At 35.4% G+C, this 14,010-nt stretch overlaps 1 protein-coding gene across 3 annotated transcripts in view; it reads right to left on the bottom strand.

Annotated features, from left to right (window-relative positions):
* Positions 1–13,978, bottom strand: part of PUS10 (pseudouridine synthase 10) — a 65,412-nt gene extending 51,434 nt beyond the window's left edge. The window contains exons 1-4 of one of the 3 annotated variants that reach the window (XM_058551159.1): positions 13,826–13,978; positions 10,493–10,633; positions 7,401–7,664; positions 6,580–6,666 (exon numbers count right to left, since the gene is read on the bottom strand). In XM_058551159.1, coding sequence (XP_058407142.1) covers positions 6,580–6,666; positions 7,401–7,664; positions 10,493–10,618 — 477 coding nt within the window. In that variant the 5' untranslated portion in view covers positions 10,619–10,633; positions 13,826–13,978. The other 2 variants (XM_058551160.1, XM_058551161.1) reach the window with 2 other exon arrangements.
* Between the last annotated feature and the right edge of the window lie 32 nt (positions 13,979–14,010).

Genomic DNA, 14,010 nt, shown 5'->3' with positions numbered 1-14,010 from the left:
ACAATTTATAGTACATAGTGCAAAGTATGGAGATATTACAATAACAAATGAAAAGAAAAAAGTTTTGATTTGACAAATAAAACTCCAACCATATCAAGTTGCATATCAAGAAGTAGGTGTTTCATACAACCAAAGTAATATTTGAGAGACACTGTATCCATTTATAGACAAAAGAGTGAGAAAACTGTTTCCTACACACTATCCCTGAGGAGGGATCAATAAGGCAAACTGATAGTACAATACTGCCCCCTACTGGACTCTACTAGTAAAGTTAAACCTGAAAGAATTAACAGGACTTGAAAGCGTTTACTTCTAAAAGGACTTAATGGAATGCTCTTTTCCCATAAATGCAAATTTAGCCTAACATTAGCATAAGTCTGGGTCATGTATTCTACAGTAATTTTAATGTGGCACTAATTTTAATGTGGTGTAGAAGTTTAGAGGAATCAATCATGAATATAAGACAACATGAAAAATAACTATAATAATAATAATAATAAATATTTTTCTTAAAACTATAGAAGATCTTGGAGTTGAAAAGACTCAACAAAGGCTCTAGTCTAATCAACCATATGGTGCACACCTTCCTTCTATATATCTCTACCAGTAGTTGCCCAGCTTCGGCTTAAACATTCTGGTGATGGAAAACTCACCACCCCTTAAAAAACAGTCCATCCTGTTCTGGATAATTCATTATAGTTGAAAATTATTTCCCTCCTGATTCTATCTCTGCAGCAGCAAATTGCTCAAATATTTAAGGAGAGCAGATTCATCCCACTAAATCATCTCGTCTCCAAATTAAATAACCCAGGTTCCTTCAATGGTGCCTCCTGTGACCAGGTTTCAGATGTCTCCACCATTCTAAATGCACTCCTCTAAATGTGTATTCGTTTTCTATTGCTGCTATAACAAATTACCACAAACCTAGTGGTTTAAAACGACACAAATTTATCATCTTACAGTTCTTTACGTCAGAAGTCTGACACAGGTCTCATTGGCCTAACAGTCAAGGTGTCAGCAGGGCCGTGTTCCTTTCTGGAGGCTCTAGGCTAGCAGAACCCATTTCCTCATCTTTTCTAGCTTCTAGAGGCCACTCACATTCTTTGGCTAATGCTCCTTTCCTCTATCTTTAAAGTGATCAACACTGCATCTCTCTGACCATCCTTCTGTAATCACATCATCCTCTGATCCTAACCTCAGCCAGGAAGGGTATTTTTAAGGATTCATGTGATTAATGATTAAGTTGAACACACCCAGATAATTCAGGATAATTTCTCCATCTGAGGGTTCTTAAGCTTAATTACATCTGCAAAGTCCCTTTTTCTCACATAAGCAACATATTCATAAGTTTGGGGGATTAGGACGTGGACTACCACAAAATGCCTTTCCATTTGTCCTTGTTCCTCCTAAAGTAGAGTGTTCCATCTGAATATGGCACTCCAGGAATAGCCAGCACTGAGTAAAAGAGGATTATCACCTTCACCTTTCCAGGTACTATACTTCTAATATTTGGACTAAAATCCTAAAAGGTTATGTACATCACAACCCTAATCCTTATTGAGCTATTAACTAAAACTCCTAAGCCTTGTCTATAATCACAGCTTTTAAGCCACTTCTGCCTCATCCTTTACTTGGCAGTTGTTTCTCTAAACCCAAGTATAAGAACTTATGTTTATTCCTGTTAAATTTCATCTTGTTAGATTTTCCCTATTCTTGTGATCGTTTTGGATCTCAATTCTAACATTCAACCTATCTGCTGTACTCTCAGCTCTATGTCATGCACACCCGTAGTGAGTGTTCCCATTATGACATCACTGATAGAAATTATGAACAGGACAAGATATGAAGAGTCCTGCAGCACATCAGAAATCTGGAAATTCAGTGATTCTTAAATTTCAATGTGTACATGAACCATCGAGGGGCTTCTATGCCCCATCTCTAGAAATTCTGATTTAGGAGGTTTGAGACATGCCCAGCAATCTGTCTTCAACACCTTTCCCCAAGTAAGTTTCAGGTGGTTGATCTGCAGAGCACAGTTGGAGAAACACTATTCAGTTTGATGCCAGTCAATAATCAGCTCCTTTTGGGTATGGCCAGTCAGGCACAATCCACCCAATTGTCTTTACATCCTGCTCATGTTTCCTGCCACTTTCGGGAAGTTATCATGAGAAAGAAACCTGGTTAAATGAAGAGCTGAATTCCAGTCACACTGGTACTACTGTATTTCCCCACTCTACCAGTCCTGCTAGCCTGCAAAAGGAAAAAATGATGAGGACATGATTTGTTCTTAGCAAACCTGATTGGTGTGTTGACAATCAAGTCTTCCTTATACCTACAATTGACTCCTTTAGTTCCTGATCTAGAATCTTGCCTGGGTTTCAGGGTAACATTCCACAGATGATAGTTAACAGAACCAGCTTTCTTCACCTTTGGAACACTGGAGCTGCCCTTATCTGTCTTCAGTCATTTGGAAAATCTGCTATCTTCTAAAAGCTCTCAAAGATCATGGACAGCTGCAAGTTCTTTCTGAATCCATTCTGGAATGTAATTCATCCAGGCCCAAACACCTAAACTCAGTTAGAGATGCTTCACCATGTGGAGCTTTCATTCTCCCTTATCAATGATCATCCTACCCTTTTCAGTTTGAAGATCATTTTCCTTGACAGAAAGGACAGAAGCAAAATAGGATTTTCAGAGTTCTGCTTTCTCTATATCACCAATCAGCAGTATACCATCAGTTCCAAATAGCATATCCATCCCCTTTTTCATCTTTTTCTTGCTCTAAACATAACTTTAAGCACCCCAAGTCTTCTTTAGCAATTCTTGCAAGCCTCAACTCATTAGAGATTTTATTTTCCAACTGCTATTCTTACAGATCTAAGACTCCTTACATTTGCATAAACTTGACTTCACCGTTCCTGTGTTGTTGTTGTTGTTTTTTTTAAAATGACCTCAGGTTGGCAAAAAAATTGTTAACTGTTAGAGTTGGGTGATATGTACATAGGGGTTCATTAGGCTAGTCTTATTACTTTTGAAATTTTCCAAAATAAAAAGTCAAATAAATATATATAAATAGAAATGTTTATGTAAATACACACACGCTCAGAGAGAGAGACAGAGACAGAGACAGAGAGCAAGATTCCTCATTTCTTCTTCATTGGGTGTATTTTTTCCCCTAAGCTTTCTTTTATTGGTTGGGATAATTTGGTTTGAATTCAAGTCTGAATTACACTTTCTCTGAACCTCCTAATCCTTTTAATTTATTTTCCAGCCCATATTCTTATGCCATTTTTCTTTGACTACCTTTTCTTTGGACTTTTAAAGTCCACCTATCAAAAACCTAGGATATATTCTAATTATACCTATTTCTCCCTTCCTATCAGGAATACAAATTTTAAAAGGTTAGCAAATTTTCATTTAGGATTAGATTAGTTGCCCCATTATCCTTGAGGATATAGGTCCTCAAAGTGTGGTCCTTGTACCAACATCACCTTTGAGGTTGCTAAAAATGCAAATTCATGGGTCCTACCCGACCTACTATATCAGAATCTCTGGGGATGGGGCCTGGAAAACTCTCCAAATGAGTCCTATGCATATTAAAGTTCGAGAACCACTACTCTAGGAGAAGAAATGGTTTCAATCCAAAAGTTGTCAGACAACATGCTTTTAATCAAATGTGAGTTCCATCAAGTGCCTAGACACCAGGAGTCCCTCATACATTAACCTTTGTGACTATCATGTGTCTGCAACTCATCACCTTCTCCCTTGGCCAAAGATCATACAGCATACTTCCACTCCTGTATCTATCCCATTTCTCTCCCTTTTTATTCACCTCTAGATGGTGTTTAGCATCCTTCCACTCTCAGGATCTCAGATCTCAATGCAGGTATACAATTTCTTGCCATATCACACTCTTACATCTCTCCTTTGAAGAAACCCGAGTCTCATAAGAAAGACTTATTCTTCCATTGCTACATTCAAACGGTAAGCCCAAACCCAGAAAGTCCCCATGATAATCATGAGATATTTATTACTCTCCTTCATAATCTCAACTTTATCATTTAAATTTTGTATGCTGTTATGAAGACTTTGGAGCCTCTAAGTATTATGTCTAGCTAGTTTCCACAGTGTTGTCTTTTGTGAATCCCTGGATACTGCCTCCATTTATTCTGCTTACCATGTCCTACCTGCTGTCTAACAGGGTTTCATCAGTTAATCTGCTTGTTTTTCTGCTCTTTAGCGGCATTCAGTTTAAAACTGTCCTGACCAGATCACCTAGTTTCTAGGAAAACACACATAGGAGATGTACTCCCTCCCTCCCTCCATATTCTACCAAATTCAGTGGAATATGATGATGATTATACTAGCTGCAAGCTTTTCTTCCTATACTTTTAAATTAGTGCTTTTATAATGATGATAAATAAAAGCTATAGCTGTAGCCAGAAAGGGATTGGTAGGACCAGGAGTAAGGAGGGGTTAATACAAATTTAATAGTTTGATTTTTTTTTTTTTAAATCCTTCACTTGAGGTTATCCCTTTCCTTGGTTCTTTTGTAAGCAGGAATATAATAAATATTAACCACGTTGAAAAAAACTATTTGCTTTAAAATTAATATATCTGTGATCATAATTTTCTACTTTAGAAATAGAAAAAAATTAAATCAATCAAATGCATTCAGTTGTATATTCCACTCTGAATTGTGAGATAACTAGCATCAATCAATTCCATGCAAATTGATATGCTTATTCTACATACAGACAAATAAGTTCTAAGTTTTACAAGATCTAAGTTGAAAAACCACAATGTAGAAGAAACATGGCACTAGAGGAGTCACAGAATTCATATTCAAAATGCAAGAATATTCCGAAAACATATAATTTGTTTAAATTAGGATGTGTAACAAATTAGTTAACCAGTTTGAAAAGCAATTTATATCCAGTCTGGCCTACATAACATAACTCAACTCTAAAGAAGTAATAAAAGAAGGCAATAAAAGAAAGTAACAAAACATAATAATAAAAGAAAAGCACAAAGTGAAACATAAACTGAAGAAATTTGGGTTGTAAAAATAGTATACTGAATATAAAACTGCATAGTGCTTGAATAACTATTATTCTTAAGAAATGAATGGGTAAAAATATATTACTCATTAATACAAAGGAAAACAGTGAGTCACTTAACACACTAAACTGGGGAAAGGTACTAATTCCCCAATAATTGGAACAGTTACATATTTCTGCTAAATAGTTTAGCGGTAAAAATCAGTTACAAAAAAATAGGTATAGTTTAAGTAGAATAATTCTGTTTTTAAAAATGCCATCTTCTGTTTCTAATATTGAATAGAAATACTTCATACATATTCAACAAATATTAAATTAATATTGTTAAAATCATCACATAATGATAAGAACGGACAAAAATTTTAATGTAAAAATATAAACTTTGAGAGGAAGAGTTTGGTGGTAAGATATATATCCACATTTAGAAAATATACTTCTTATTCTTATTTTTGTTACTCAAACACTACAACTTTTTGTGAGTCACTTAACTTATGGAAGTCTGTTTTGCTCTACCAAAAGTAGACAGAAAAGTGGACCCTGAAGATGATCTATCCATGAGAAATGCTTTGATGATTGACTAGAAAATGACTTTAAGGGTTTACTATAAACCTCAGTATATCATCACCATCCTCTTTATTCTTTCATTTGCTCAGTTATCTTGTCATCAACAGAGACACCACTTAAAATCATTCCACTCTTTTTCACTTCCCAGCTCTTGGCTATCATTCTACCCAGTCTGAACAAGTCTTAAATCAATCTTCAGTCTTTTGGGGGCTAATAAATATGCTCACCCAAAGAAAGTGATGGTATAGAATGTAATGTTCTCGCCATGCTTTGGGATTCTTGGAAAAAGATATCTCATAAACATAAACGGGTATGTTTAGAACTCACTGTAATTTGAGATTACAGAGGTCATTCTCCCCATACTTCATTTAACAGTAATAACAAAGATAGTTTTATGTTTTTATGTCAGTTTTGACATACAAGAATGTTACAATAATGACTACTACTTTTTTTTCCCACTTAACAAAGGAAAAAAGTTAAAGTAAACATGAGGTTATTTCTCTCCCATTTTCCATTGACTAGAAGAGGTGCCATCTTTTTATATTTTATTCCAGAAAATAAGAAGGTTCATCATAATTGAAATGACTCTATCCCAGGATCATTATAAAATGCACATCTGCCCCAAAAGATCTCTGGAGTCCTGATCAAATCTCTTTCTCTGACCAACATGCCTCACACAGAGCTAATGCTCAATGAATGTCTACTATTGAATGAGGACCTTTAAAAAAGATGGCAGTCCTATAACGGATAAACTAACTTGAACCAACAATCCTTTTTTTCATTCATTCACTCAACACTATTAAGCAGCTATAATAATGTAATGCTTTCAATCATTCAATAAGAACTCAAAATGTGAAAAATATAATATGGCAAGGAATATTTCTACATTTCCATTTTTGGGAGAAATTTCTAGCATGCATTTCACATGTAGTTTTATGCATGTAAATGACCTTACCTCTCTTACAGATAGCTGTGGTGGGAAGGAGACTGAAAATACCAAGTTGGTAAATTCAAACCCAGAGGCCTCAACCTTTTGGCATACCTAAAAAAGTATTACATAAAAAGTATTATATAAATTACCAGGAATTGCTGAAAATCTTACACTAATCTTCACAACATGAATTTTTGCTCCAAGAGATGACACTGCAAAACTTCCAAACTTTCACCTTTGAGTAGGGAACTCACACAAACATCCTGAAATCAAGTATTTACTAGTTATGACCCTAAAGACTGATATCACAAGGTACCAAAACAGCCAGGACTCACCTGCAGAACAATCTGTTGAATGTCAAAATAGTTTTCTATTAGGTCACCTCATAATTTAAAAAAGATTTTAAACAAAATCAAGCCAAATATGGTGCTCTTGACAGCTGGAAACAAAAGGCCATTCCATATTCAATTGTCTAGCTTCCACAAGGTTGTAATACTTGTCTTTTCTAGACACTAGTAGGTATGACTAAGAAAGAAGTTTTCTCTAACTCCTTAGCTATGTTAAATAGCAAAGGGAAAACTGCTATGTTTTTCTTCAATTGAATAGCACTCATGACTGAAATACATGGATACATATTTCTTTAATTTTCAGATATCATGTTGATAAAAAGGTAATTTGAGGAGTAGGCTTCTGTTTTTGAAAAAAACTAACAAAATGTTTTAATGATCCATTGGTGTGAAACAAGTTGAAATGAATGGCATTGTTCCTTTAGATACAAGAATTCTAGGCCTTATGACTGAAAATCTCTACGTAATTGCACATATAATAAAAAACAGATTATTTACCTTTTTAATGAACTCTTTTTCACAGAATTCTTGAAGAATCCCTAGGCAAACATTGCATACATTCAAATTTGAGTTCTTGGAAGCAATGCTTCCATCTTCAATAATGGAGACCCTTCCCTCACCATTTTGACTCAGATTATCATTCCCATCAATCCCATCTTCTAGATCTTGTAGTCGAATTTTCTTGAGAGGTGGGTTTGGAACTTCCAAAATTAATTCATCTTTTTCAGTTTCCAGAAATTTCTGTAGCTCATTGAGCAATTCCTGGAAAGTTAATTTTAAAAAAAGTAATAACACTTTGATGATGCCTTTAACAGTAAAATGAAGCATGAAAACTGGAGTAAAAATTATGATACATCACAGACTTATACAATGTTGATTTATATCAATTCTGGAGCAATCAATTAGCCAACATTGGCATTCTGGGGAATTTAAAAGAGAATTACCTAACTCTTATAATAAATGTGTAAGTACTTTTTTCAAAAGAATTTCATATATCAGTGAAGATGAAGTCCTAAATCTGAGGCAGAAAGGCTCCATTAACAAATTTATTAATTTGGTTTGCAGTCTGTTGTGAGGGCATTCACTTGCTAATTTCAGTAAAAAAAAAAAATTCAATTCTAATTCTTAAAAAATAGAAATACAAAATGAGCGGCCAGCCCCATGGCATAGCGGTTAAGTGCGCACACTCCCCTGCTGGCGGCTCCAGTTCAGATCCCAGCGCGCACCGACGCACCGCTTGTCAGGCCATGCTGTAGTGGCGTCCCACATAAAGTGGAGGAAGATGGGCACAGATGTTAGCTCAGGGCCAGTCTTCCTCAGCACAAAGAGGAGGATTGGCATGGATGTTAGCTCACAGCTGATCTTCCTCACAAAAAAAAAAGAAAAAAAAAAGAAATACAAAATGAATTTCCATCCTTGCTATGTTATTTAATAATCTCAATCACTAAAACCTCATATGTACAATATTTATTATGAAATCTGAAAAATTAGAAATTAGAAATCTATTAAGTAAAAATAATTTCAAAACAATTTACTAAACAAAGGTAAACAGATGCTGGCAATGCTGAAATTTGGCACCATAATTACAAACCATTTACATGCATTAATTGAAAGAAACCCTCTACTACATTCTAGTTTACCTAATTTCTGTCACCCTTTGTATTAGAATGTTAAAACTGGCATTCCTTTGAAACCATTCTTATATTTCAGACATTCCACTCATGTAAATATTCAGAGGACTTTTCCTCTGTTTTATCTAAATTAGACAGGTTTTATTATTCAGTTGTTGAATAAATATCCTTTTGAAATTCACTCAGGTTACAATTTACGGACTCTAAAGGGAAAAAGCTTTCACTCAAACAAATTTAATTCATTTTATTAAGACATTAGCTCTCCTATTTTATCTTTAACAGAGAAATACTCAAATGTACATAGACATACAGGTATATCATGACGCACACAAACATGTTTACTATTACCTAGGATCTATAACGTCAGTATAACATAGTACATATATATGTATGTGTACTTACATAGTTATACGAATAGAACAGATCAAAATTTAAATACATTCACCAAAAAATTGTCTTCAAATATTTTCATGTTTATTTACACAAAATGATACAAAGAAAAGTTGGTAACACTAAGTCTCTTTATATAATATATATTTTAAATCTTATAACATATGCATAGAATAATAGATTATCATGTGTCTGAAAAAAATGTGTAAGGAGAGCCACACAAAACCAGTCATATTCCTCTATAGTCATAGTGTGTAAAAATGAATATACACATATATATTAATCATCATAGCATATGTACCATTTCCAGTTTTCAAAGTGTTTTCACATACTTTATTAGATATTGTCCCTTAAAATCCTGTGAGGTGGATGTTATCATCATTCTCATTTACAGAGGAGAAAACTGAAGCTGGAAAGTGGTGGAACTGGGATTCAAATCCATGTCTTCTAGCTCCAAATTCTAGGCTTTGGATTCATACAGACAGTTCATATCCTAGCTTGCTCACTTAATAGCTGTGTAACTTTGGGCAGGTTGCTTAACCTCTCTGTGCCTCAGTTTCTTCATCTGAAAATAGAGACAATCGTAGTATGTACTTACCTAATAGGTTATTAGGATTATATGAGAGCTTGACATATAATAATGTTATATGAATACTGGATATAATAGAAGCAACTAATACATAGGAAAAATGACTGCTATTGCTAACTCCTGGGCAATTTTTAAAAATTATAAGGATCTGAGTGTGCTTGTGTGTGTGTGTGTACATACTATTTATACAGGTATATATTTACATATATATATAATTACTATCTGCCTCTGAAAAGAACATCACTATTAGAATCAAATGTATTTCACAAAATATGTTATATATAACATAACATATATACATGTTAGATATACATATATATTTAAATCTTTATAAATTAAATAATACATAATTTAATTTATAAATTAAATATATATATAACATAACATATACATGTTATATATAACATATTTTGTGGACATATTCTATTAAATGTCAAAGCTCTCTGTATATTACCATAAATGTCAAAGATCTATATATATTACTTTTGTTGTTATTAATAGCAGTAAATAATGATGATGATAAGCATTTACTCTAGAGGGTTGCAAATACCTACTTGCAAGTACAAATGGTAATATAGAAAACAGAAAAAGAAAAAAAGGCATCTAAATCCACAATTCTTCCACTTAATAGAGGATCTCAGGACTATCACTCCCTCCTGTTACATCTTACTAATATCTGGTAAGAAGTACTATTTTGTGATATACTAGATACTCTTTAGGAAAAGTCTATACAAACATTAAATGCACCAAGGAATTGCTCCACAAAGATCCCATGACATTAAATGTTAGATATAATCACTTAAGAAGGACCTTACATTTTTATGGTAATAGAAGTTCCAAAATTACCATTACCAGTAATTATTTTTTATATATATATATTTTTTAATTTCATGAAGTTATGGATAAATACTTGCCCTCAAATGTACAGGTATTCATTTAAAATTAGAGAAACTTTCTTAACTTAAAAAAAGTGAAAATACCTTGTAGGGAAGTTTGTAAGATGCATGAAAATCCACACCACAGAATCTGAAGATACATCTTGGACAGGTACCAGTACTGAGCAACAACTGGGCCACGTGCTTGTTTTCCTTAGTCAGTGGAAACATATTGAATAATTATAACTAGAAAGAAAGAAAAAGAAAAACTAATAAGCATCTTTTGTGTTTTACTTTCACAAATATGTCATCACCTTTAGGGATAAAAACTAGCTTTCACTGGGTAAACACTATGTCATACTCTCCAATAATGTCCCTTTCATTATACGCATATTGAAACATAAACTTGAAGGAAATTTATTAGATGGATCAGGTAAAAGTTTCTAATTGTCAAGGAATTCAGTTTAGCATTCTGGATTATGATAAAGTGCATCAATACTACTAAATCAACCAAAAGAAATTAAAATAATCAAGAATGTTTGTCTCTGAGGAGGGTCATGAAAACAAGCGCACAGAGTGAAATTTTGCTTTTCATTTTGTACCATTCAGTATTGTTTGAGAACAGAGTAGAAAATTCAATAAACTTTTCCTATCAGAAATCAAAAATGAGTTTGCTAGAAAAAAATAATCAGATCAGTCTATATTATATAATACTTGACTAACCTTAAGCACTTAAGGTTAAGCAGTCAGGTATTTAAAACAAATTGGTCAGTAGATCCAAAAACATCAATTTTATTTTGATGAAATAATAACTAAATGACAATGAACTATTAGCAAAATGAGGAAAATCTGCTCCTTTCATGCATAAGTAAAATCTCCAACAAAAATAAATTAAATGCAAAATATTTGAGTAATTATTGTCTAAAACAAGTTGCTACTCTTTGCAATTTGAATAAACTCTGTTTATTCTAAGTGAGAAACAAATACTACACAGAGAATGGGGGAAAATCTCTTGTTGCCAGGAAGGAAGAGCACTAAAAATTAAATTACCTAATCATTTTGTTTGGCAAAAATAGATATTCTTCTAATGAATCAGTTCATATTACTTTAAAATGAGGAACTAGTGATATTTTATAAAACAGTGATTGCATGGCAATGTTGTGGTATGGTATAACTGTGGTCATACAGATAAAGACAGTGGCACCCCTTAACTTGTGCCGTTTCTTCAATTTTATTTATTTATTTTTCCCCCCAAAGCCCCAGTAGATAGTTGTATGTCATAGCTGCACATCCTTCTAGTTGCTATATGTGGGATGCAGCCTCAGCATGGCTGGAGAAGCAGTGCGTCGGTACGCGCCCAGGATCGAACCTGGGCCGCCAGCAGCAGAGCGCGCACACTTAACCGCTAAGCCACGGAGCCGGCCCAACTTGAGTCGTTTCATAATTCAAATGAACTTGCTTAAGATTTGGGGGAGAGTGAAGCTCTTACCAACTGCTTACTATGAAGATGTGATTCTTAGAATTCATTTGTGTTTTCCAACCCTTTAAAACCCAATACTTACTTGTAAGTTTCTAAATGTTTGTGGCCACTTATCAAGAGTAGATCTTTGACACAAAATAATGAGGAAGACAGGTATGTAGTTCTACAGAACTCTTCACCATAAAAATCAGTTCAGCAGCCAGGACTACAAAAAACAGATACCCTCCGGTTGAGTTCTAGTTAGGCGAATATGTGAGTTGGCAGGAAGAGAAAGAGAAGAAAATCAGGCTTGTCTGGACACACGAGTGAGAACTTTCAGACACCTGGATGGGGAAACATTGATTTGGGGTTCCCTAAGTAAATCCGGGTTCCAGGGCATTTTTACAAAAGTACACAGAATATGTAGAGAACACTCTGTACATAATGAAGCTCTGTGTGATCATTACTATTTACAAGTGATCTGAATCCCTTCCCCCAGCCCGTTTAATCTGCTAGTTTGATGCTGAGAAGGAGTTGGAAGTCCCTGAAGGGCTGATTATCAGCATTTAAAGTATATCCCTGACAGCACTCCCCTCACAAAGAAACTCTTTCTGTCTTACTCTTCAAGTAATCTTTTCTCCTCCTTTCTATTAGTTAGAAATGAATTAAAGGAAGTCATGGATTTCATTTAATTCAGACTAGCCTTTAACTCAGAAACGGAAACAAATAAACCCTCCTCTCCAACAAATGAATGATGAGTAAGTGCTTAAGAAGGACACCTTGTTTCAAAGATTTCCCGGGAGATTTAAGTGGATAGTTTTATTAAAAGGTATGCTTTCTTTCCTTTGGTTTAAAGACTGAATGTTTATTTCTCCAATAGGTTCACTACCATATAGATATCATGCAAAGTCAATAAGTGACACATTACAATCGCTTGGCTCCGAGAAGTTCCCAAACCTATTGAGAATCAGGAAACCTCCTGTCTTAAGTAATTTAAACAGGTCTTGAGTGTGTGTGTGTTAGTAATTGAATGGACTTACAAACCTCTCCAGATCATTTTCACCTAGCAACAATCTAGGGACCTCTCAAGCACCTTAACATTAAAAGGAGGAAATACTTATGCCTTAAATTTGGTTGTTTCATCTTGATATACACCGCCGAAATAATAGGATTTCATAAGACATCAGAAATCAGTTGTTCCATATGAGCTTTATTTTGAAAGCAAGCTCTGAGAAACGCATCCCATATTCTAAGATTTTCATTGTTGGTTACCTTTGTTAAGATTTTTGCTTTTCGTTTAAGTGTTTGTTTTACAGAAAGAACTGGAACAAGTCATTGCAACAGAACCTCCTCCCAAGTGTCAGAATCCCTACCGCGATCGAGTCCCTTCTCCACAACCAATGACAACTAGCCCAGTCTCTGGTTTATTGGAGGAGAGGATAGACTTTCTTTTCACCTCTCAGACGATTACAGAAACCATTCACTGCAAATAGGGAAGGAGCAGGGCATGTGAAAAAGCACCAAAATGACCAGATTGAGTCTCAGAACCTGTGATCTTTTAAAACTAATTTCCATACAGAAGGGTGTCATTCACTCGTGGGGGTGGGGGTGGGGGTGGGGTGTGGATTTCCAAAGAAGGAGGCGCTCACAACTTCACTGCGCTACCGATACACTCAGCTGTGGAACGTACTCTAGACTCTTGGAAGTTCATCTGAGATCTAACCTCGAGTTTCCCCTTTGGCCAAGCAAGCCCCTGCCCCCTTCTGTCAAGTCCAAGAAACTTCCCACTCACCCCCTCCTTGCTAACAAAGACGCTCCAGCAGGAAGGAAAAGATCCCCTCCATCCACACCTCTCCAGCACCCAGCCCGCACCGCCGGACCTCAGACCTCCCTGCCTCACCTTCTCCCACGACGTCGGAGCCTGAGATTTAACCCCTTCCAGCCCTCAGAGGGAACGGGGAAGACTAAAGACAACGCACCTATTGCGTCTAGCAATTCTGTTCCCCGAGGAAACGAGAACTTTAGAACGAAAGTACCAGCCGCCTCTCGCGAGGACTGAGTGAACTCTCCCCTGCTCCTTTGTAGGGAGATCAGTAAACCTGGCTAGCCTGCTGCCACACTCCCCACCTCCCCGGCGGGTGTATGAGTGCGTGGGACAGAACTC

This window comes from Diceros bicornis, chromosome 12 (assembly GCF_020826845.1).
Source record: "Diceros bicornis minor isolate mBicDic1 chromosome 12, mDicBic1.mat.cur, whole genome shotgun sequence".
Lineage (NCBI taxonomy): Eukaryota > Metazoa > Chordata > Mammalia > Perissodactyla > Rhinocerotidae > Diceros > Diceros bicornis.
The sequence above is the reverse complement of the archived record's forward strand: the minus strand, read 5'-3'. Positions and strand labels throughout refer to the sequence as shown.